A 25,828-nucleotide genomic window follows, 5' to 3' on the forward strand; every position below is an offset into this window, starting at 1 on the left:
TTGCGCCTAAGCCGTAAGCAGAAGCGTCACATGTCAGCTGTATTTCTTTCGTTACATCATACAGTTCCAAGACCGTGTCTTCACTGATTAAATCTTTACAGCGACTGAAACATGCGTCACACTGGCTCGACCATTTCCATGTGCTGCCCTTGCGCAACAGTTGGTGGAGAGGTTCTAGCACATTTGCTAGGTCAGGCAAAAATTTAGCGTAGTAGTTTACTAGGCCCAAAAATGCCTTTAGCTGAGTCACATTACTTGGTTTTGGCGCTTCTCGAATCGCCTTTACTTTTTCCGCTGCTGGGTGTACGCCATGCTTGTCTAGCTCGTGCCCCAAGTAACAAACATTTTCTTGGAAAAATTTGCATTTCCCTGCGTTTACACGAATGCCGTGCTTACTAAGCGCTTCTAGCACTTTCTGGGAACGGTGATAGCACTCCGTCAGGTTTTTACCTGCTATTAGCACATCGTCCAGGTAACAAACAGGCTGTCCCAGGTATGTTTTGTAAAACCTGGTCCATCACGGCCTGAAACATTGCGGGTGCGCTTGCCACTCCGTACGGCAATCGCCGGAACCTGAAAAGTCCCATGTGCGTATTCACCGTGAGCAGTTGCTGTGCCTGCTCATCCAGCTCAAGCTGTAGGTAAGCCTTCGACAAATCTAGTAAGGTGAACACGGTCCCGCCAACCAGTGACGCGAATATGTCTTCTGGCAGAGGCAGTGGATAGTGGTCAAGTTCAATATCTCGATTGACCGTGACTCTGTAATCCCCACATATCCTAATTTCTTTTCCTGTTTTCTTTGGCACGATAACTAGCGGTGTAGCCCAATCACTGTGCCCGACTCTGTACACCACACCAGCTTTCTCAAGGTCACGCAATTCATTCTCCACTTGTTCGCGCAAGGCATATGGTACTGGTCTCGCCTTACAAAAAGTTGGATGCACATCGGTTTTCATTCGTATAATACCAGTGAATCCTTTGATAGAACCATAGCCTGGCTCAAACACATCACCGTACAACTGTTTCAACTTCTTTTCAGCTTCCGCTGCTACCATCTGCCTGCCCTCCTGTACGTTATCCACGTCACATTGCAACGGCTGAACAGCATTTTGCAGGTCAACTTTTAGTGTAGTCATCCAATCTCGACCTAAAAGCGTCGGCATGCGGGCTTCATTTTCTTGCTTTGCGACTATCAGAGGCAGATCGTAGCTTCGGTTCTGATAAGACACATTGACCTTTGCTACGCCTTTCACTTTGAGTGCAGTGCCATTATACACTCCTAGACGCACGTCGTCTTTGGAACATGGGTAATTTGGAAAATTTTCATCAAAGTCTCTTTCAGACATTATGGTCACAGCTGCTCCCGTGTCTAGTTCCATCGGAATCTCCTTGCCGTTTACTTTTACTTTAAGCACAATAGGCGGAGAGCTATGAACTTGGTTAGTCGTACTAACAGTCAGCAAGTCTGTTGACGGCAAGGTCTCCTTAACTTTGTGCACGACCTTAGTTTTGCACATTTTCGCTACATGCCCTGACTTCGAGCATTTGAAGTAGGTACTTTTGAGAAAAGGACAACTCACTGGCGCGTGCAGTCCGCCGCATCTATGACAGGCGCGAACAATGCCTTTCCCACGTTGCTTCCTTGGACCGTTTTGGGGGGCACGCTGCTCGCTGCTAGCGGTCTTCGTCGCGTGTCGCCTGCCTTGCGTGGTGGGCTCCCGATGCCAGTAAACGTCGGCAGGACTGGCGGTTGACCCCTCCGGTAGCATTTCTCGGGTGTCTTTCTGGGCCGTTTCCCAGGCGGTGGCAATTTTGCATACTCGCTCCCAGGTGACTTCGTCGTCTGACAAGGCAAGAAGACGGCATCGAATCGAATCCGTCCTGAGTCCAGCAATCAGTCGATCCCGGAGCGCTTCTTCCAAAAAGCTTCCAAACGAGCACGTTGCAGCCAGTCTTTTCAGCTCGACGATGAACTGCTTTAGGCTTTCGTCCGGCTCTTGCTTTCGCTGGTAAAAGCGATACCGTTCGGTAACCACTGACCGTTTTGGAGCATAGTGCTTTCGGAGAGCTTCTGTAGCTTCTTCGTACTTGACTTCCGTTGGTTTCTTCGGCAGCAGCAGGCTACGCAGAGTCACGTAAGCCTTTTCACCCAGGATTGTTAAGAAGACTTGCAACTTCTTACTTGAGTCTATTCCATTGGCGGTTGCATACAGGTCGAACCTTTCCAGGTAGACTTCGATATTGCCAGAGTCTGGGCAGAACTCGGCCAAAGATCCCAGGGTGTTGGTCATCACTGATGTCCTCGCTTGCCGTGGCGTCGTTGCCGTTTCCTCAGGCTTGGTCATTGCCACTGCCCGAACGATCCCATCCTCGTCGCCATGTTGACCATAGACGCCGTGAAGTCAAGTATTTATTCGGACAGCAACATGAACATAACAGACAGCAACGATTCAGTGGCTTCGCCTTATAAAGGGAGCATGGGTGCAGCCGAGGCATGCGATTGGCTAGCGATACAATGGCACATGTGAACAATGACCGCGCGCATCAGATACGCGGCGCACAGTAACAAGAGAATACGCTTGATAAACGTTGCACAGATACAACACTCTCGACAACAGCGACGTGTAGCGACGCAAACGTTGCCGCAGTTTCGCTACTCAACAACTTAAAAACTAAACATACATGTAAGGCAATGTATAAACAATTGTTTTAATCTATAAACAAACATAAAAGAAATTATAGTGCTTTTAAGTGGTTTTAATGTTGTTTAACTTTTTTGCGACATGAAAACGAAAATAAAGATACGCAACGCCACACAATTTGGCGAGAAACGCCGGAACCACTCAACGGCCTTTCAAAAGTGCAGTGTAGCAGCTCGACAACTCCTTTGAGTCGATAGAGTTCTGGCGTTTCGAAGGCCGTCGACTGGAAGGCCTTCCAAATGTGCCCGTGTGACACGGGTATTAGACTGATATAAATACTGTAAATATAAACCCATATTTCTCGTTCTCGATGAGAAGCAGTTCTTCCCTTCATCAACGTCCTCAGCGTGGATAAGTTGGACGGCGGCATGGGCCAGCTACCTTCGAATTCATGCCGGACTCCAATCTTGACAACGGATCACGAGCGATGGGATTGAGCCCCCAATCCTGACGTCTACAGACTCCGGTCGTCTAGTCTGCGAACCCCTTTTGAACGTAAATGGTTTCCGCGGTCCATTCCCGACCATCCCAATTTCCTTCCCCGGTGTTCAGCTTTCTACGCGTTGCGTACTCCTCAGCCGCCCTTTTCACGGTGTTTACGTTTCCTCTGTCTTGCACCCACAGCTTCACAGATTGTGGTATGCTTTTGCATTACACATGCATTCAATAATCATGTCTCTGCTCTCGTACGCTTTCGCGCTTTTCCACGTGCACCACTCGACTAGGTTGGCCTCTAAGCCGTATGCAAACTCCGGATACCCCTCGCTATCCTACTTGGCCATGCTTCTAAACCTTTGCCGGAAAGCTTCGGCTGAAAGGCGGTACTTCTTCAAAAGACTAGTCTTAACCTTCGCGTAATCATATGCATCTTGTGCTGAGTCTGGCGCTTACTTCCGCAGCCTCACACGGCAACATAGACAGCAGCCGATGTGGCCATGTACTCGGACCGAAGTTCATCATCTCGCCAGTCCCTTCAATATTTCGTACGAACAAGCACGTGTCGTTCCCGACCTCAAATGGCTTTAACAGCCTGTCCACGCGGTATGATACTGCCTCACTTGATCGTTCCAGAGCCCCTTCACTGCCTTACAACTCCAAACGTTTTAGAGCGCAGCTCTTTGGCGTCCGTTCCTGGGTTTCGCGTCGTCGTCGGCGTTGTCGTCGGCCTCGTAACCAGCTCCGCCCCCCTTTCATCCCCCCAGCGCTAGCAGCGACCGACTGATACCGCTGGATGCCGCTGACGCCGCTAGAGAGTCAAGATAACGTGACTGCATAGAACACCGTCGCCGCCATGCAGAAAGAGGAGGAAAGGGTCCCCCCCCCCTGTTCTTGTGTGGCGGATAGGGTGCTCTTCAGTTGCCGACGCGCCGGTTATTTCACGTAGGCCCCGGCACGTCGACGAATACGTGACCACCTTCCCACGGCTAGACCTGGTTCTTAGCGCTGCGGAAGCGAGGGTATCATATTGTTTGTGTCGGCATCGGCGGCGTTGTCCCTGAAACCAACTCCGCAGTTGGGGTTGACTCACTATCGGCGTCAGCGGCATCAGTCAGTCGCTGCTATCTCTTCCCTCCTCCCTTTATCGTGTTGTCCGCTTGCTGCGCGCGCTTCTGCCCCCATCGTTTGCCGCTGGGTGTACACGCCGCCCCCCTCCCCCCTCTTCCTGCGAGTCTCCGGTTGTCAAAGCGCCGGATCGAACTTAATTCCTTCGCTCCTCCTCCAATGCAACCCCTGTGCGGTGGCAATCAGAGAGCCAGATCGGTGGCGGCGGATCTGTATATGTGCACCGCCCGAGCCGAAATTGCCGCTGCCGTTCGCCCTGTGCGGTGGCAATCAGAGAGCCAGATCGGTGGCGGCGGATCTGTATATGTGCACCGCCCGAGCCGAAATTGCCGCTGCCGTTCGCCACTGCGAAATTATCTGCCAGTTCTTTCTGAGCCATGAGCGAGACGACCGATGGAAGTCCTCCGTCTGCTGCTGCTGCTGCTGCTGCTGCTAAACGAGCTGCCAGAGCAGAGGCCCAGCGCCGTCGCCGTCAGAATCCAGAGGTGCGTGCCGCCGAAGCAGAAGCTTACCGTCGCCGCCGTCGAGATGATCCAGGAGTACGAGTCGCCGAAGCAGAGGCTAAGCGCTGCCGCCGAGAAGACCCTGCCGTTCGCGCCGCCGAAGCGGAGGCTCATCGCCGCCGTCGAGAGCAACCAGCAGTAAGCGAGGCTGAAGCAGAAGCTCATCGCCGCCGCCGAGAAGACCCTGCAGTTCGCGCCGCCGAAGCGGAGGCTCATCGCCGCCGTCGGAGAAGACTCCGTTCGCGCGGCCCAGGCCGAGGCCAAACGCAAACAAAGGCTCGCAAAACATATATCAGTCTATTTCTCCGACCACAAAGCTTCCTTCACGGCTGTCAAGAACTGTTAGTGGAGTCTTTGTTAAAGGAATACGTGTGAAAAAAAAAAAATTCTGTGATAGCGCATACATGTGTTGCTCGATTTCTTTGCCTCAATCTATCGAAAAGGTGAAACAGCTTATTTGCTGCGCTCAAATTTCGCATTAGGAAGTAACGTAATCGTCGGTAATTTTTTTTTCTTTTTTCTCAAGGTCAAGTTACATTTTTCTTAACTCGCGATCTTTCTCGCATTCCTCTCTGTCCCGTTTTTCTTTGTCCCGTTCTTCTCTCTCTCTGTCCCGTTTCTCTTTTCCTAAAAAGTTCTAACCCAATTTCAATGTCCTCCTCGCCTGGTCGAAAATCAGCTTCAATAATTCCCATTTTAGCATTTCCTTGTGTACCTCTAGGCCTAGTGGCTCACCAACAATCAACAGTTCGTCTCTTAGCAGTATCCTAAACTTCATGATTGCTGCTTTACTGCCTTAGTCCTGCTCGCTAAACCTACGTAGGTAAATACAACCTAGCGAACAATCAACAATCCAGCTTCCTTACTGTTCTAAATAGAACAACCACAAAATGAAGCCTATATAGTCAAAGCAAGAACCAAGCACTCACCGCAGACACAGCACCACGTCGCAAAGTCCGTCTCACCGCTACCAGCCAGTTGTAAGACTTGGGATATGACATGAAATAAGTGGTAGCTGGCCCATGCCGTCGTCCGACTCATCCACGCTAAGGACGTTGTTGAAGGGAGGGACTTGTTCTCATCGAGAACGAGGAATATGGGATTTATTTACAATATCTCATGAAGGGTGGATAACGTTACATTTCATCAGTCTAGTATGACTGAAAAAGAAAAGCACACCGAACAGCCGGAACAGCAATATCCCGCTATTGTTATGCTTCACCGCAGTACAGTTGCGCATGCTTCACCGCATGGTACAATTGTACAAAGGTAAAACTAACTTTCGGAAACCGGCTTTATGCAACGCATTGTGCTTTCCGAGCGTCGAAGCCATGGAATCGCGATGACCACAAAGGCGGAGTCGGTGCCATTGCTAACAGTGGCAATTTTTTCAATGAAGAACACGGCACCGAACAGCAAGAATCTTAATAGCGAACGTCGAAGAAGCTGGGCCTAGCGTTGCGCCAGTGGTGGTGGCTACGGCTGCCATCGGATCTGCGTGCGAGAGCGCCGGTTCGAGGCTGCGTGGCAATCAAAACGGCAGCGGTGGTGGCTTTGATTGACGCCGTTTCGGACCTTCGGTCACGGCAATAAGTCCGGAAAATCGGATGGCGAAGGGTTCTTGCGTCCCAAATTTCAGATACGTTTTCAGAGACGCTCTATGGAATACATGGTGGTGCCGCGAAGCCGTCCGAATTATCGGGCATCCGGAAAGTCGGCCATTGACTGTACACTAGCAACTCCTCCAGCCGATGACACGGCGTCAAAGACAATTCGCTGCGATTCCTCTCTCTTACTCGAGCCAGCATTACAGCGACTTTCGTTCCCTTTCAATAAAATTACAGCTAATTTTCCCTGATAGAAGCACAAATTCCCTGACTTTTCCGTGAGTACTTCCAGACTACTCAAAATCCCTGAGAATTCCCGGTTTTCTCGGTTGGTAGACACCCTGTTGCCTTGGTACCTTGCCCCCCACTTCAGTTGCTGCCGCTGAAGCCAACCTAGTTACGGTTTCATTCATTACCTCTATGTCATCTTCATCTTTGTTCTAAGGCTGCATATTTCTTTGCGAGTACCAACCTGAATTTGTCTGCTTTTACCCTTAATGCCTCTAGGTAGACCTGTTTCTTCTTTACCAATTTCACTCTTTCTCTGTTCAAATTGGGGTGAACCCTAGCCCTCACTAACCTAGACCACTGCACTTTACCCAACACTTCTACATCCTGCACTATGCTGGGATTAGTAGAAAGTATGAAATCAATTTCATTTCTTGTTTCACCATTAGGGCTTTTCCAGTTCCACTTTCTGTAGCTATGCTTCCTGAAAAAGGTGTTCATTATTAGAAGCTTGTTCCTTTCTGCAAATTCTACCAGTATCTCTCCTCTAGCATTCCTAGAATCAACGCCCTAGTTGCCCATAGCTTGTTCACCAGCCTACTTTTCTCCCACCTTTGCATTGAACTCGCCCGTTACTACAGTATACTGAGTTTGCACTTTTCTCATCGCTAATTCAACATCTTCATAAAACTGATCTACTTCAACATCAACCTGACTAGATGTTGGAGCATAGGCTTGTACTACCTTTAATCTATACCTCATAATAAAGGGACACTAAAGTGAAAAATAATTTCTTCTGCATCAGTAAATTACCGTTCTACAACACCAAAAACACTGCTCCTACAATGCTAAGACGTTTGGTAACCCAGAAAAAGTTCAAGAACGAAATACGAATGGCAACGCCTACTTAAGTTCCCGCACCTGGGGGCTGTGACGTCTTGGATTTTGATGGGATCTTCTAGGGCCTACTAATTATACAGAGCGGTACGGATTGACTACATTGTGTTCTAAAGGAACCAAATATTAAACATGGATAGTTTCGGGAACCTTTATTCCGCCAACACGGCCCAAATGCGAAAACATACTTTGGAATCCCTGACGTCAAGCTGACATACCGGCGCTGGGGTTTTGGCACGAAATTCAAATACTGATACTTGTACCTTCATTTTCTCATCTAATAATCAAACTATCTTTTTTAAATGACTGCATGCAGGGTTCTCAAACAATGCTTCCTTAGTCTAAACTGATTTATTGTTTTGCTTTAGTGTCCCTTTAAGTTTGATTACGACTACAGCTACCCTCTCATTAATGCTGTAGAATTCGTCAATGTTGCCGCTATGTCCTTATGGATTAGGAATCCTACCCCGTGTTGCTTCTTCTCTGGTAGACCTCTATAGCAGAGGACATGTCCATTATTCAGCAATGTATAAGCCTCACCAGTTCTTCTAATCTCACTAAGGCCGGTGATATTCCATTATTCAGCAATGTATAAGCCTCACCAGTTCTTCTAATCTCACTAAAGCCGGTGATATCCCAAACAATGTCTGATAGTTCCTCAAAGAGTCCTGCTAAGCCAGCCTCACTCAACAGAGTTCGGCAACTAAAGTTTCCATTGGCGGCCTGTTCAGACCCAAAAATTCTTAGCACCCTCTGCTGCGTTACAGGTCTGACCGCCGCCTTGGTCAGGTGCTCCACAGCTGCTGGGGACTGAGGGCCATGGGTTAATTGTATGAATCATTCGGGAGGTAGTGGCCGAATACTGTACCAGGGAGGCCAATTCCTGTTCTGGTGAGGGAGTGTCTTTGTTGAAGCTTAGCGGGCCTTCCTAATTTGGTTGTACCTGGATTAGTATAGCCCTACCCGCTCTCAGCATCTTTTGCCGGTGTCAGGCGTCACTCCAAACCCACGTCTGCAGATGTTGTGCACTGGAGGAGGTGAATTTCAACCTCACCATCATCAAATTAAAGAAAGAACCACCTTATAAAAGGATTCAAACTTCCGACTATGGCAACCGAGCATTCGACATAGGTCAGTCAGATAATCCCATAGGCGGCAAGGCTACCTTATCGTCGACAAGTACAGCCCAGGGGGCCCTACGTGCCTCAAAACTTGTTTGATTTTTGCACGGTGTGTTTTCCTGATCGTGATGGGTAACTCAATATAGAATGATTTCTAAACGGTTCTGGCCTAGTAGTTCTGTAATCTCACGTGTGCAGGCGGCCGTGAACTCGGCTAGGCAAACCATACAAGCGTACCAATGACCTTTCACCGTTGCAAATGCATGCTCGTGATCTACAGGAGTACAAACGAAAACCCACGAAAACGAATATAAGTGCAAATGTAGAAGAAATAAATGGACGCAAACTACAACCTTTTCTTCTTTTACTTGATGAAAATCTTTATTTGAACTTTTCAACTGTTGTTGTTACATCACATGCCCTAAATAATTTACTATAAACAGCTTCTCTATGGCCAGTTTCGATGTCCTTTTCCCAGGATCTGTATATGTGTCGTGACGTCATGACGCTGAAGATGTGGTCACATGACAGCAGGCCATCGTTACGTTATTGCAATTACTCCGGCTCATTCGGCCATCCACAACGCTGCCACTCATTGCATGGCCTGATAGAGCAGCATGATGGGCAGCCGCGCAGGTGCCATAACGTCACACCGTGCTGCTCTCACATGACGACCATCTGTGTCATGACGTCACAACACATACATCACCTAACCGAGCCTGGCCATAGAAAAGCTGTTATAGTATATTTATGGAATTCTGAGGCCTGCATACTTCTTCTAGGGTTTTGAGTTGCAGGACTGCCACATAATGCAAGAAATTAAGATGTCAGCACCCTTTTAGGTTACAGCAAGTTGAGCAGGGTATTTACGTACATAGCAAAATAGTTACATACAAGCCTGCCACTGTGTGACATGCTTTTTCTATGGAGTTCTGCACATCTGAATGATTGAGTGAGCTTAAGAAATGTCGTATTTTTGAAGAGATGGCTCTTTTGCCTAATACAAGGAAAGGAGAAGCTGCACTACGTGGAGCAGGATCTTCAACTGGTGTAGAAGCATGGATTCTCTGGCAAAAGCCTGGATATGAAAACTAGGGATGTCCACAAATTGAATATAGTTCTGCAATTCGATTTGAACTCCATGAAAGATTTCATATTTAACAGCTTTTGATATTCCAAGTTTACAAGGCAAGCACAGATACAAATGATAACTGTGTGGTAGGTCTAAGAGTCAGCTGTTAGCCTTTATCTCAACTTAGCTGGTAGTGCTTACCTATTTGTGCAAGTTGTTTCAGAGAAGGTTAATTTTTCAAATGCTTCCCATTCATATGAGCTATGAAAGTCCGTTGTATTCAATCGAAATCAACAGTTTCATGATATTGAAGCATCTTGCCCTAGGAAAAACTAATATAATGAGAGTCCACCCGTATTTCTTAAAGATTTCATTTTTCTCTTTCTTTTTCTTTCACCCGCCCCCCCTTTGTTGTGTCTTGGTACGGCTCTGGCTCCCCCCTGCTTTTTTTTTTCCTTTTTTCCCCCTTTTTTCTGCTTCTATTTCTTTTCTTTCCTCCCCGCGTGCCCACTCTCACGCTCTTGTCCCTTCGTCTTGAGAATGAGGCTCACAGACGTCGGACGACAACGCCTGTTCCCTCTTGTAATCTCTCTCTTTAAAACCAGCCGCCAGCGACAACACCCGCACGTGACGTCACTGCACTAACCCTTTAAAACTAACACGCCGAGGATGACGAGGCCGCCTTTGACGAAGATAGGTCCACCTATCGAAACGTTGGCCAGCCTGTCTGAGGCACTTCAACCCTGTTTTAAAAAAGTTTATACCATAATATAATGAGAGTGTTGGTCTGCTGCCACTTCTCAGCGAAGCTACACAACAGATTTCGTAAAAGGCAGTCAAAGCTATGGATGAGTGAGCGTGTGTCTTCCGAGACCCACTATCGTCGTCTTCTTGCCTACAGTACATTGACAACGAAAATTACATTTCCACACGCTACTCATTTGAAGTCCTTTCCTTAAGTAATCTAGCTGTTCTGCACCTCAAAAGTTTAGCAGCGAGCAATGCACTGTTTCAGCAGTATCAGTTTAAAATTATGCACCAACACTCCACAGAGTTTACGTCTATTGCTTCTTTTATTTCACTTAGTATTTCCAGCTTCATTGTAACGTCAACCTATTAGTGATGTGTTAATGCACATGACGCACTTTTCAGGTGCATCCGAAATTGTCGCGGACCAGTGCTGCCTGATGTGCCTTGAGCCCACCGTCAACTTCACGGCAGGGGAGACCCAGGTCGTCGCACAGCATCTGCACATATGCCAGTTCCTCTTTGCTGAAGTCGTCAACAAACGGTAGCTCGGTGCCAGGTTCTGCAGCAGCCAGTGCCTCGACTGCCTTGCGGATCATGTGACGGGTGAGTGGCTCCACAGCCTGTTCAGTGGTCAGGCGTAGGCGCCTCCAGTTGGCCTTGCGCTCCTCACAGGCTCTGCCGTCAGTCCCCAGTGCACGCATCATGTCACTGCTCAAAAAGGACGGATCACGTGATCATCTTTTCATCCAAAAATGTGTCTTGGTGCGTGACATGCCTCAAAGCATTTCCTAAAGCAGAAATGGCACTCAAAAATTGAAGGCACCTGGCGGTGTGACATCTCCAAGACATGAAATCTAAAATAAAGACAGCGAAGTCAAAGTTTTACACAAACACACTTCAAGGATTTCTAAGAAATTCACCAAGCAAAATCTGGAACTACCTTAATCCTAAGGCATCAAGTGATCCCCAAGTGTCGCCCGAAACTAGCAAACAAAGTGCTAATTCACTAAATAACTACTTTTCTTCTATCTTCACATCTGACGATGGGAAACTACCCCAAATTGACATCACCGTTAACAGCACACTAAGCCCCCTCACCGTCACGGAGGCTGGAGTACTGAACCTTCTCCTAAACCTGGACACAAAAAAAGGGCCAGGCCCGGATAAAATACCCAACGCTTTCTCGAAAAGGTACACAGAATGGATGACGAAGTACCTTTGTATAATATTTAACAAGTCATTATCATCATCTGTTCTTCCACAGGATTGGAAATCCGCAAAAGTTGTCCCAATACATAAGTCAGGCTGCAAAGACGACCCGTCCAACTTTCGGCCGATTTCGCTTACGAGTACCGTGTGCAAACTTCTAGAACACATCATACTAAAACATATAACCATTTTCTTAGACAAGGAGAGTATCATATCACCATATCAACATGGCTTTCGCAGAGGCCTTTCTACAATCACTCAACTACTGGAACTAACCCACGACATATCATTTAATATCGACCAACACAGACAAACAGACCTCATCCTACTCGATTTCTCGAAGGCGTTTGATCGGGTATCACACAAAAAGCTCATAAGGAAACTTGAGGCTACATTAGGTACAGGCCCCATAATTGACTGGATTTGCAACCATCTTACTAACCGTACCCAGTTTGTGGAATTGAATGGACAGATTTCCCAGATTCCCAGACAGCCCGGGTAACATCGGGAGTCCCCCAAGGAAGCGTTCTGGCTCCCGTTTTATTTCTAATTTTTATTAATGACCTACCTGCAAATATCACAGGAAACATTAGGCTGTTTGCAGATGACTGCATCCTTTATCGCAATATTAACTCGTATGATGACCATATAACATTAAACAAAGACTTGAAAGCTGTGTCTAACTGGTGTGCCCACTGGCAGATGACCATCAATACTAAGAAATCTGCTGTTCTTTCAATCACCAGAAAAAAAAATAACTTGAGCTTTACGTATACCGTTAACGACGTGCCATTAATACGAGTTCATGAACACAAGTACCTCGGATTAACATTAACACATGACTTCAGATGGAACTCCCATATAAATAATGTCACAGCAACTGCAATGAAACGCCTTTTCTTTCTTGGAAGGCACCTCAGACTAGCACCACCCGATACAAAGCTTCTGGCTTACAAAACTTTCGTCAGGTCAGTCCTTGAGTACGCAAATGTTATCTGGTTTCCACACACTAAACAACTAATTAAAAAACTAGAAGGTGTACAAAGGAAAGCTCTACGGTATATATACAATAAACATAAATTAACAGACTCGCCCACCGAACTACTTAACAAAGCCGGAATCCTAACAGTACAAAACTGAGCTGTACTAGCCCGTTCTAAACTTATGTACCAGCTTTTACATAACAAGCTAAATATTGATACCTCTAGATATATCTCCAGAAATGAAACACGGCCGACGCGGCATAAAAACACACAAACACTCAATGAGTATTCTTTTCATACCGATTGCTTTAAGAATTCTTTCTTTCCTTTAGCGATAAGAGAGTGGAATAAACTGAGTGAATCCATTAGTAACAGCTCCTCACTAGATACATTTGCTAATTCAGTGGAAGAACACCTCCTTGCCTTACAGCTCCGACACATAGCCAGGTTTGTTACCGATCTTCATAGCCTAACACTTTAATCTACGAGTGTGCCTTTTGTATGATGCATCATACGCATGACTGCATCCTGTTTGTCATGTTCATTAGGTATTGTATATCACATGTGCTTTCAGGTGTATTTTTTTCTTTTTCTTGTTTGGTTTCTTGTTTTCTCAGATTCTTCCTTGTTATAGTATATTGTGCCCAAATATTGCATTTGTGATCAACTACTTATTTCTTTTGTTTAGTGAAACCAAACCTTTGCAATAACACACTTATGATTATATAATCTATTTATATTCTTTGTTCACAAACACTACCCTATGTACTTGCCCTTCCTGTTATAATCCCATGAGGGATTGACAGTATGTGAAAATAAATAAATAAATAAATAAATAAATAAATTACGGCATGCACCAGCAGCCCTCTTTAATCGCAGTACCAGTTTCAGAATGACCAAAAGGCCCCTATTTTTCATGACTCGGCATGTGCATTAGAGATTCTCGTCTCCTACAGGTAAAAAGAAAGTATGATGCATCATGTCCCCAAAACTACGCCTGGATTGGGAGCTAACATGCTGTTAACAAATGCAGTATTGAGAAAGCATGTCCCACACAGCCTTTCCCCTTTTTCTTTCATCAACAGCTCTTTCTTTACGATCAGCTAACAATTCTCATTTGGCTGATTTAGCTTCTTGTTAACCCTTTGTGGCACTTTGTCCACAGTTGTGCATACTAAGTCGATATATCAGAATCATGTGTACTAATGTCAACGATGACTTCTATGGAGGGGGTGTTCAAATACTGATTTCCCAATGAAGTTGAATACAGTAGATTTCTGTTATTTGACTTTGTTCAATTCGATTTATCAGTTAATTCAACCCTGACTGAAGGTCCTAGCTTGGCACCCACGCATTTCTATGGACCCAAAGTTTCATTATTTCGATAGGAGCTAGTGTGCAATATCAAAATCGCATGTTCAGTTGGAAACTTATCCCTAGCAAAAACAATATGGGTTCCCTGTGCGACAGAAACATAGTTATGTGCATCTTAATGATTTGCCAGACTTATAGTTTTATCACTAAATGTACCTGTAGCATTGATGATCCTAAAATTTGACTTCGCTGGATAATTTAAACTGGACCAGTCAGCACGCATGCGCCTGACCCATACGGTGACCCCGATAGTGACTCCTTTAGTGGCAGTGTCTTCCTCGGTGGACCTTAGAGGACAGTGAATGCATTGAACATACATAATCTCCCTTCGAAAATATTTATTTCCAGCCTGCCCAAGGAAGATTTTCAAGCAATAACCATAGCTCACAATGTCTGATCACCGCATTTACTAGATTTTAATGCACACTTTTCTTTCTTTTCCTTTCAAGAAAATTTGGCTGGAAACTGCCCTGCTTGGTGCAGTCAAATACAAAACCAAAACAACAGTCGTGGTGTCTGTATGCTTTACTGCATAACAAAAATTTACTGCAGTGAAACTAACCTTAAAATCTAGGCAGCCAAGTTGACTTTTGCAAACTGGCCACCATTGTTCAAAACATTAATAATTAGACTCTCGCCCATATGTCTTGCTAAAAAATTGGGTGCACGTTAGATTTCTACTTTGTTTAGGAGCGTTAATGTCATTTCAATGTTAGTTTTCTACTTCGGACACATAGAAAGTGGGCGGGCATTTGAGTTGATATCGAAGGCATGTTAGACTCGACCAAATGTACTGCCAAATGGATCGGCAGCGTGTTCTGGGTTTTCTTTTTCAGCATCTTTTTTAATTCGAGCCACCGGATAATTAATCAATTCCATTGGCCCCGTCAGGGTCATATTAACAGAAGTTGACTGTACGAATATTCAAGAAGAACTGCCATCGAACACCAAATATTTTCTAATTTCTAAACAAGGCAAAGTATAAAGTCAGCATGGGATTCATTTTGTGTGAAAAGCTTGTTCACAATATTTGATACATACATGTAATGTCATTCACAACTGAACATTGGTTCAACTGAGGAGCTTATACAACTGCATTCAGTTATATCATGCACCATAACAACAGTAATCTGATGCATGGCAAGCACAATGTTGATTGAAGGAGATAATTGCGCACTACTGCAGCACTGTGGTAGTATAGGGAGTTAACAGGTCCTGCCCCCTGGTGGGTGAACTTGATCATTTGAGAGCTGTGATCCAGCTTGGTGTAAGTAAACAGAGATTAAATAAACATCATTGTAGGTACATGTGCAAATACATTCTGATATAGTAGAGACAGACTATTATATAGCATACGACAAGCACCACATTGTTCTAATGGTATGCACACATAGCAACTACCCAAGTAATGAATTGTTTCACTTCAATCAAGACAGCAGATTCAAAGATTGCTTATAAGCAAGGCATTGTTATTGAGTGAAGGAATGCAGGCCAATTGGTATTGGGGGTGAGCTCCACCACTGGAAAAGCTTGCACCATCGTCGGCGTGTAGTGGCATGAGGGATCACGTGGACACAGCAGCTGCTTCGAAAGTGCCAAAGCGAGCTGAAAATGGAAGTTGAAAGTCCCACCTGCACCGCAGTTCTGATTAAGCAGTGAGGCTTTGCCGCCTTGAGTATCTGCTTGACAACATTCGAAAGCACGTGGCTATATAGCGACTATATAGCGGTAGTGGCTGCCTTTGGAGGCATGCAGCATGGTAGACTGCTGCTCGGTGCCACGGTGCCAGACGTACGCAACGAAGCCCGGTGTCAGCCTTATTCCCATCTAGTTGCAGGGCAAGAAGCTGTGTGTAGTTTGGCTCGCCTAACTTAGAATTGGCAAACAGCCATCAGCTACAACACAGGTATGCAGCAGGCACAGATGCGAGAAAGATTTCAGCTACGGCGTCGGGATTGTGATGTTCGGTGAATAGCATAAGGCGCCCACTGTCCAGCTAATGTCGTGACACTTTGGTCTATGAACTTGTTGATGCTAGATACTGGCAAGTTCACTGGAATGGAAAGGGAGCAGTAAGAAGCATTAAAAAAAGGCATGGTATATGGTCGTGTTTGTGTTAAGAATTAATGTACTGTATTACAAAAAAGAAGCAGTGGGAAATCGCACTGCTTGAAACTGCGAGAAATACTGCGAGAAATAATATTGAAATGTCCGAAAATTTAGAAGAACAAAAAAATGATTGAATCGTTGCGACGGCACATCACAGTTGTCGTAGTTGTCGAAGTCTCTATAATGAAATTATTTTTGAACAGCTCTGACAGTGCTTATGCAGCAATGGTTGCTTGTGTACTGTCAAATGCTCTGCTTGGGAGCACTTCGGTGCCAGTTCTGTGCCAATACGGAGGAAGAAGTTGGCTTTCGTGTGTGTGTCTCACTCTGTTGGTTTTCCGTGCTGTGGCTGCCTTGTGTTAGTGGCCCTTTTCCAGAGGCCGTGCCCATGCTGCTGAGATGAACACATCTGTTACAGCTCATACTCTGTGGCCTAAAGCTCACGGCATGGTGCGAAACGGACATGCGTGCAGATGTGCAGTCGGTTGCTGCAAACCCATGCGATCGCTGCATTGAGGCTTCATTCTGTTATGCTCCATTCGGTTACACAGACAGCCCACTATAAGAACATATTTCACATAGTTTGCTCTCAGCATTTGCCTACCTTTCACGCAAGAAGCCGATTCAGGAGACCCCATCGCGGCGACCGCACGCAGTGGCGTTCACTGTACATATTCGGTAAATAGATAGTGTCTGTCAAGGATACTGTGCTTTCAGTTTTCCCAAGATTATTATTTTGACAGTAAAAAACTTCCCTCGTTTTGGGAATACTTACAGAAACGTCCAGGAGGGCTGCCGTGTGGTGTTTTCATTAAGTGCCGTAAGACAAATCTATGAGGAGCCCGCCACATTATCCCTCATACTACGCAAGCGAGGCGCTTCCAACAGACGGTGACTCCACAAGTCCTTGGCCCCAATAGCATTGTCAGGTACAAAATAGCGCAACAAAAAGGACAGACAGCAAGACGAAACAACACAAGCGTTAATTTGCAACCAAATTAATGTACAATGGGAAACCTTGGCTTTGTCAAACCATCATACACACATACATCAAGCCTTCCGGCAGATTTCCTTTTTTTTTTCTTTCTAGTAGTAGAAGTCACTGCTGCAGTGATATCAGCAGATTATTTTCAGTAATACACTTTCACCGAAAGGGGAATAAAATATACACTTTTATTGCACTCCCCCCCCCCCCCCCTTTTTCCCCCCAGTGATAACATCTGACAGGCAGCTGATTAAACATGAGAGTTAGGTCATACCACAGAATCAGGGTCCATACCACCTCAGAAGATAGAGACATCCTTTTTACATCAAAACCACGGAAGGTGCACTTACACAAATACCACAACCTAGCTTTTCTATTTCGGCTGCCTCCAATATTTCCCATTGCCATCTTTTATCAGCACAATGTAAAACATTGAGTCTCGTGGTATGGGGGGCGACAGCCCCAAAAATTGCAGTGCGAGGCCAAATGGTGCTCCTCAAGTTATGGTCTAGGAGGCGGCCTGTTTCCTTAGCTCGTCATTCAGGCAAGCTGGCAAGCAGGCTGACATACATATCCATAGATAATTAGGTATTTTTCAGCCAGACAGAGCATTGCCTGAACAGTTTAAGAGAACATGCCACCTCCTTGACATACTGTTTAATTCAACCAATTTCGTCAGTCCTGTTACGGTCAAATTAACAGAAGTAGACTATTTATATACAATTTAACCCAATTATACGGCTTTCATAGATTATGAAAATTCATTTGATTCAGTAGAGATACCAGCAGTAATGTAGGCATTAACTAATCAAGGAGCACAGGAAGCATACATGAATATCTTCCGAAATATCTGCATATTCCACAGTTACCTTTGTTCTCCACAAGAAAACTAGAAAGTTACCTATCAAGAAAGGGGTCAGGCAAGGATACACAATCTCTCCAATGCTGTTCACTGCATCCTTTGAAGAAGTACTATATTCAAGTTATTAAACTGGGAAAGCTTAGGAGTGAGGACCAACAGCAAATATCTCAGCAACCTTCAGTTCGCAGATGACATTGTCCTGTTCAGCAACACTGCAGACGAATTGCAACAAATGATTGAGGACCTTAACAGAGAGAGTGCAACAGTAGGGTCGAATATTAATATGCAGACAACAAAGATAATGTTGAATAGCCTGGCAAGGGAACAAGAGTTCAGGAACACCAGTCAGCCTCTACCATTTGTAAAGGAGGACATTTATCTAGGTAAATTACTCACAGGGGGACCCTGATCATGAGGAGGAAATTTACAGATGAATAAAAATGGGTTGGAGTACATACGACAGGCATTACCATATTCTGACTGGGAGCTTACCACTATCATTGAGAAGAAAGGTGTACAATCACTGCATTCTACCGGTGCTAACATATGGGGCGGAAACTTGGAGGTTGACAAAGAAGCTCGAGAACAAATGAAGGGCCGCGCAGGAAGCGATGGAACGAAAAATTTTAGGGGCAATGTCAAGAGATAAGATGAGAGGGCTGTGGGTCAGAGAGCAAACGGGGACAGCCAATATTCTAATTAGCATTAAGAGAAAAAAATGGAGCTGGGCAGGCCATGTAATACGTAGGACGGATAACCGGTGAACCATTAGAATTGCAGAATGGGTGCCAAGAGAAGGAAAGCGCAGTCGAGGACAGCAGAAATCTAGGTACAGTGATGAAATTAGGAAATCTGCAGGCGCAAGTTGGAATCAGTTGACGCAGGATAGGGGTAATTGGAGATCACAGGGAGAGGCCTTCGTCCTGCAGTGGACATAAAGATAGGCTGAGGGTCATGATGATGATGATAATAATGAAAAAGCTTATGTGCTAAAAACAGTTCTATTACTATATCAGATAATTCCATACACTCAAGTTCACCTATAACGAACTAAAATTAGCTGTTGTGATGAGTGTTTCGTTCCTTACTGTGAATGGCGTCGTTAATCGACCGCGCCTCGAATGCTGCGTTGCAGGAGATTTATTACCTAATAATGAAGTTTTCAAGTGCATTATTGTACGTCAGCATTTGGTCGCCATGTCGGAATGGCGGCTGCTCTGCGGCAAGACTTGGTGCTTGTTTTCCCGCATCGCTTCAGTGTAGCAGCGGTGTAGCGCGCTGCGGCTGTAGCAAACCATGTGCGTTGCCATGCTACACAATGCGCGGATGGTAAAACATCTTTGTTTAAACTCCAGTCTTTATCTTTATCTTTATGTCACCCATGTTCGATTGCGGGTCTTCTTTAAAGATCACAAGGGTGATTAGTTGCTATCCTGAAACTGCCGCAAGTATCGAGATGATCACTCGTCAAAATGGCAGCACGTCACTGCGTGCTGCCATTTTCCAGGTTATTTTGATGAGCTCTAAACGAAGATAAGTGCATTCGTCATCGCATTTGTAAATCTTGCCTTGTGTTCATAATGCTTTACAGAATAATTAACTAGATCTATTCTGCGCATATATATTTCCTTTACAGTGTTGATGTTCAAATGCATTGCTTAAAAAGAGCACAATGTTTACATTGCTGGGCACAGCGTCGAACTGATTATATAGTAAGCCTCAGCAGCCGAGGCTAGGCGACTGCAGACAGCGTTTTTGATTATAAGCGCCTAAGGGCTCCATGCAAGGAACAATCATGACACAGTATTAGCGTTCATACGTGTCTATTTAAACTTGCTGTTTAACACTAGAATGGCTGAAGGTGTAAAAGAATGGCGCATTTGAAATTGAAACTACAGGTGCAGAATACTTGTTCATGAACAGTGACTGTAATGAGGCACATGGTTATCATAGTGATAATGATGCTAAAGAATGTGACCTTTTCGGTAATGGAGAGAAAGACATTCTTAGAAGACTGCTTAACTATTACTGCAGCCTTCTGGACATGCTAAGAAAAATACCAACTGTGTGCAGAGGTGCACCCACCAAGTCAACTGGATTGCACGGTTGGCAAATGCTTTATCAATTGACAGAAGTATGCAAAAATACTTCAGCCTGCAGCAGTAGCTCAGTGGTGACAACAGCCTTTTGCTGCTAACATAACTGATCAGTCAAACAGCCGAATAGATGCAAATGAGATAAAATGGAGCATTTACCACCGGGATATTTCCTTTATGTAGTTACAGCAAATACTTTTGAAACGTAACCTAAGAAGTAGCCAATATGCTCAACTGAAATATTACTTAAGCAAGGTGCAGAAAATGCCCAAGTCTGGTCCCCTTTCTTCTTTTTCTCTTTTATTCCTGTCTCCTTTTTCTTTCACTCTTTCTCCCCTTTATTAAAATGTGCTGTTAGTGCAAAATAGGTGCCACTGGAGCAACTGTAGCATCCAGCATCACTGCTGTTGTACCATTTCGTAGTGCAGTTATTACATACATTTTGCTCGTGGGTAGGTACTTGTAGAGGTAGGATGAGCATCCGCCTCGCATGCAAGAGGACTGTGGTTCAAATCTCGGCGCTGCACAATTTTCCACCGGATTAAAAAAAAATAATCCGCGTGTCGATAAAATTGCATAAACAGGCCTGGAGTGCGGCCTGATCCCGGTGACCAGAACCGGTAATGCACTCCCTCACCAGAGCAGCATTGGCCACCCTGGTGCAGTACTTGGCCACAACCTCCTATATGAACACAACAATCAAACCCCGGCCCTCAGTCCCCAGCAGCTGCGAAGCAACTGACCACGGCGGCAGTCAGACCTGCGACGCTACGCAGCAGAGGGTGCTGAGAATCTCTGGCTCCGGACAGGCCGCCGTTGGAATATGAACCTGGCAACGTTTAACGCTAGAACATTATCTAGTGAGGCGGGTCGAGCAGTGCTATTGGAGGAATTAGAGGGCAGTAAATGGGATATAATAGGGCTCAGTGAAGTTAGGAGGCCAAAAGAAGCATATACAGTGCTGAAAAGTGGGCACGTCCTGTGCTACCGGGGCTTAGCGGAGAGACAAGAACTAGGACTTGGATTCCTGATTAATAAGGATATAGCTGGTAACATACAGGAATTCTATAGCATTAACGAGAGGGTGGCAGGTCTTGTTGTGAAACTTAGTAAGAGGTGCAAATTGAAGGTCATACAGGTCTACGCACCTACATCCAGTCATGATGACCAGCAAGCCGAAAGATTTTCTGAAAACGTGGAATCGGCAATGGGTAAAATCAAAACAAAATACTCTATACTGATGGGCGACTTCAATGCCAGGGTAGGCAAGAAGCAGGCTGGAAACAAGTCAGTGGGGGAATATGGCATAAGTTATAGGAATAGCAGGGGAGAGTTATTAGTAGAGTTTGCAGAACGGAATAATTTGCCGATAGTTGCCGTGAAGCAAGCATTTTATTTCAGTTCAATAAACAATTAGGCTTCCAACGTTCCACTATAATAAACTAATGAAAACGTACAAAGTTACGCGCTTATAATTTTATTTTTGTCGTTGCTGCCTTATTTAGGTAACAGGGAAAGTTTGAAGTACGAACTATTTGCAGTGTTGCGGAGGAACAGTGGCTGGCGGTTATGAGGGCATGGGCGGGGCTTCATTGCAGACTTGAGTTGTATCCGACTATAGCCGATTCCAACTTGCATCAGTGAATTTCCTAATTTCATCACTGCACCTAATATTCTGCCATCCCCAATTGTGTTTTCCTTCCCTTGCAAGTCATTCTTTAACTCTAATGGTCCACCAGTTATCTGCCATTCGCACTACATGGCTCGCCCAGCTCTACTATTCAAATGCGTAAGCATTTCTATGCTTACCCGACAAGAAAACTGAAGGGTTTTCTTGTTGGGTAAGCATAGAAATGTCAATGAAGCAGCAGAAACAGCGCTCATGGAGCTCTCAGCACACACCTCACTCTGTCACTTTCGCAGATGGCTTTCAAGATACAGGCATGCACATCCTCTCTTCAACATTAAGTAAGCGGCGACAACACAGTGCCCGAAGCTATGAGCAGTCGACACTCTCTGTCGGCATCGCAGATCGCTTTCAAGGTGCAGCCGACGCAATGGTGCCATACTAAGCCACCGCTTGAGTATGTTTGGTTACGGTTCATAGGGTTTGACAAGAATTGATAAGGTGCTAAATAGTCATAACGGCTTACATTGGTCGGAATATCATCAGTGCACCTGGTACCTCCACCTGCAGTACTTTGCTTGCGTCAGCAATGCTCCTTGCGCTGCCGTCGGCACCAGTTCATGTCACCACTGCACTGCTATTAGTACTGGCCTCATTAAGTTTCATAACATAGATAATGACACCGGGCTGCATGGAAATGAGCAAGTGGCAAAATTCTTACCCATACTTAGACAACTCCCAAAGCAGCTTCTGCATGAATTTTCTCTCTTAATCTCAACTAGAATATCGGCTATCCCTATTTGCTCTCCGATCCACACCGCTCTTTCCCTCTCTCTTAACGTAAGGCCTAACATTTTTCATTTCATAATACTTTGTGTGGTAATTTCCTTGTTCTCGAGCTTCTTTTGTTAATTAACCTCCATGTTTCCGCCCCGTAAGTTGGCACTGGTAGAATGCAATGATTATACACTTTTTTTTTCAATGACAGTGGCTAGTCATAATTTGGTAATGCCTGCCATGTGCTCTCCAACTCATTTTTACTCTTCTGTAAATTTCCTTCTTATACTCAACATACTCCTGTACAGAAAGGCTGACTGGTGATCCTGAACTCTCCTTCCCTTGCCAGGCTACTGACCATTGCCTTTGTCTCCTGCATATTAATCTTCAACCCCACTCTTACACTTTCTCTGTTAAGGTCCTCAATCATTTGTTGCTATTCATCCCCAGTGTTGCTGAACAGGACAATGTTATCTGCAAACCGAAGGTTGCCAAGATATTAGGCATTAATTCTCACTCCTAAGCCTCTCCAGTTCGAAACATTCGAATTCACCACCCCCAAAGAAAGCAATGGCCGTGAATAGCATTGGAGACATTGTGTCTCTCATGCCTCACCCTTTTCTTGGTAGGCAATTTTCTACTTTTCTTGTGGAAGTCCAAAGTAGTTGTGCAATCTTTGTATTTATTTCCCAAAATATTCACGTGTGCCTCCTGTTTCCTTTGATTACGCAATGCCTCTGTGACCAGAGGCATAGCTGGGGGGGCTTATGGGGCTTCAGCCCCTCCCCCATCCCCGAAATTTTTTGTGCTGTCATGCACCGGTGACCAAAACAACCCCCGGCGCCGGAAATCCTTCTGGATTTTGTCTAGAATGTCATTTTCACGCTCAAAAGGAGATGTCAGTGCGAAAATTGTGAACTTGGGCCAGATTTCATGGCGACACCCATGCATCGGGAGTCACATGACGCAAGGAGCCCCCTCCGAGCACCAAGTTTCAAGGCCGTTTGGTGGTGAACGGGGTCGTCGCGGCATCTCACGAAGGCCACAGAATCTACGGAGCGCATGGATTTCAATTCCTAAACTTTATGGGTACATATACAGTTCTCATAAAGTTTTGATGCGAAAGGTGCATTGACATTTCCAAAATTGTGCTTTAGATTTTCTTTTCCAGAACTTTGTGGGTTTAATGTTGTTGTAAGCATTTCACGCCAAAGGTGCACTGACTTTTCTAAGGTCGTACATCGGACCATATAACGAGACAAGCCAAATCAACACACTATTAAACAAATTGACAAAGCACACAGCAAGGTCCGATGAGACGAAGCGTTGTGGTGGTTCATTTGTGCTGTCATGTCACAGAAAAGAATATCAACATTTTTTCACCTATGCCAAAGCATCCATGTCAAGACATTAAAGTCAGCAAAGGTAACTACATCCTTATTTATTTTTCTACTTAGACTTTTATTCGCGAGGACACATTGAGCCTTTTGAATTTTCTTCTTCTCGCTACCCGCAGGCTGCCAGAGCCAGACGAAGCACATGCATTTTTCTCGTGTTGCCCCGGCCAGTGCACAGAGAACTTTGGTGCGCATTTGTTTTTCTCTGGCTGAGTGGATTTTCGCCTGGCAGTTTTGGACGCTTTCCGGTTAGCAGATGAGAAAAAGAAACAATAACAATGGTCGCTCGCCAACATCACTGTGGTGACTCGACAGATTGCAACGCATCCGCTTGAGCGCAACCTCTCTGGAAAGTGTTGTCTTGCCGGTGTAGGATAGCGAGCAGTACATGTATGCGCGTGACTCTCGGTGGACCAAGTGTCTCACGTTTTCTTTACTATTCCTTCCGTAGCCACATTAGATGCCCAAAGTAGGCCCTTGATTATGGCCAACATGCTTGCCTTACGTATATTCTTTTTTGTTCCTTTCGGTGCCTCCGCCCTACAAGATAAAGGGATATCTTGTGCGGCGCAGTGAATTGTTGTATAACGAAAGTTCGATTTTGTTACTTCTTTTCCGGGAAGTAATGGGCCACGGGACACTTCAGCTGCTAGATACTCTTATCATATTATTGCGATAGCAATTATATGGACACTTAGGCGAAGACCCTGCCGTCGCCGTCACCCTTATGGTCTGTATGAAGTCCAAGGGCGATAACATAAAAACCGCGCACCGCATGCTATATGTGCGAGTGAAAGCCTAGGAGGGTGGTGGTGACATGGGTGAGCCGACCATGGTGACTCAGTATTGCGTGCTCAAGGAAGAAAAGCGGGGACGAAGCGCACCACCTTCCGTCACGCGCGATACATCAGGGGGAGTGGAGGGAGGGGTGGCGGGCCTTAGGATTCTGTAATCTGTGAATCTGTGATTGCGCAACATGTTTATTTGCCTTGTTTGACGCATTATATACCAAGAGTTGTTCTTAGATGTGTAGATTTATTGGACACTTATACGTATATTTAAATATCTTGTTGCAATGTTTTGTGTATTTTGTGTACCTTATTTCCAGTGACATTTTTTTTCCGCTTTATCAACTGTATCTTCACATTTGTATATTGCATTGTATCTTTGCATTTCGAATGCACGAGGCCGAGTCAAACGAAAGCGAGCCAACCAAGCCCGCACAATAATGGTTCGGCTCATTATCTGTGAGGCATGCGCGTAGCACATAGACATCTCTCATTTACAGAAGTGACACCCAGGTGTGAGGATAAACATTTTTTAATGCTCTCATAAATTGGGCTGAACATGGTTGCGGGACATAATGGATGCTCCAAAGTTCAACAGCGTGGTGTCGTGAGGTTTTTCACAACTGAAGGTGTTTCCCAAAAAGAAATTGGTCGTCATGTGGCTGCTGTGTACACTGAACACTGCATTTCATTTGCCATTGTGAAGCGTTGGAGCAAACTGTTCAAAGAACGATGTGAAAGTTGCAAAGACGATCCAAGACTGGGCCAAGGCCACCGTGCAATCACCCACAACAAAATTGCGTGTGTTGATGAGCTGATTAGGCAAGAACGGAGGATAAGCATTGATGAACTGGCAGAGCATGTGAACATAAGTCACGGTTTGTTTCACACCATAATTCATGAGCATCTCGGTTGAAGACCAGGCTAATTTTCTAGGTGCCCATTTCGAGTACATTTCCAATTCGGCCCATTACACAGACACATTTCTAGAGGAAGAAGAAGAAGACCGCGTGTGAAGGACGAACTCCGAATGAGCTCCGGCTCTTGGAACGCCTCACAGCTGATCTTTTGTTTTTACAACATGCTTACTACCACCAGTCAACGGATCTTAATGGGTGAAATCTTTTGAGACCAAGGTCTGCCAGATCCGGTGAGACCTCGGCCCTTGGACATTTCGA

General features: G+C 45.3%; 1 protein-coding gene across 3 annotated transcripts in view; it reads right to left on the bottom strand.

Moving 5' to 3' along the window:
• Positions 1-10,747: 10,747 nt before the first annotated feature.
• Positions 10,748-25,828, bottom strand: part of LOC135896246 (inactive peptidyl-prolyl cis-trans isomerase FKBP6-like) — an 87,729-nt gene continuing 72,648 nt past the window's right edge. For 2 of the 3 annotated variants that reach the window (XM_065424606.2, XM_065424604.2), the window contains exon 6: positions 10,748-11,154. In XM_065424606.2, coding sequence (XP_065280678.1) covers positions 10,842-11,154 — 313 coding nt within the window. In that variant the 3' untranslated portion in view covers positions 10,748-10,841. The remainder of the gene's footprint in view (positions 11,155-25,828) is intronic. The other variant, XM_065424605.2, reaches the window with a different exon arrangement.

This window comes from Dermacentor albipictus, chromosome 4 (genome assembly GCF_038994185.2).
Source record: "Dermacentor albipictus isolate Rhodes 1998 colony chromosome 4, USDA_Dalb.pri_finalv2, whole genome shotgun sequence".
NCBI lineage: Eukaryota > Metazoa > Arthropoda > Arachnida > Ixodida > Ixodidae > Dermacentor > Dermacentor albipictus.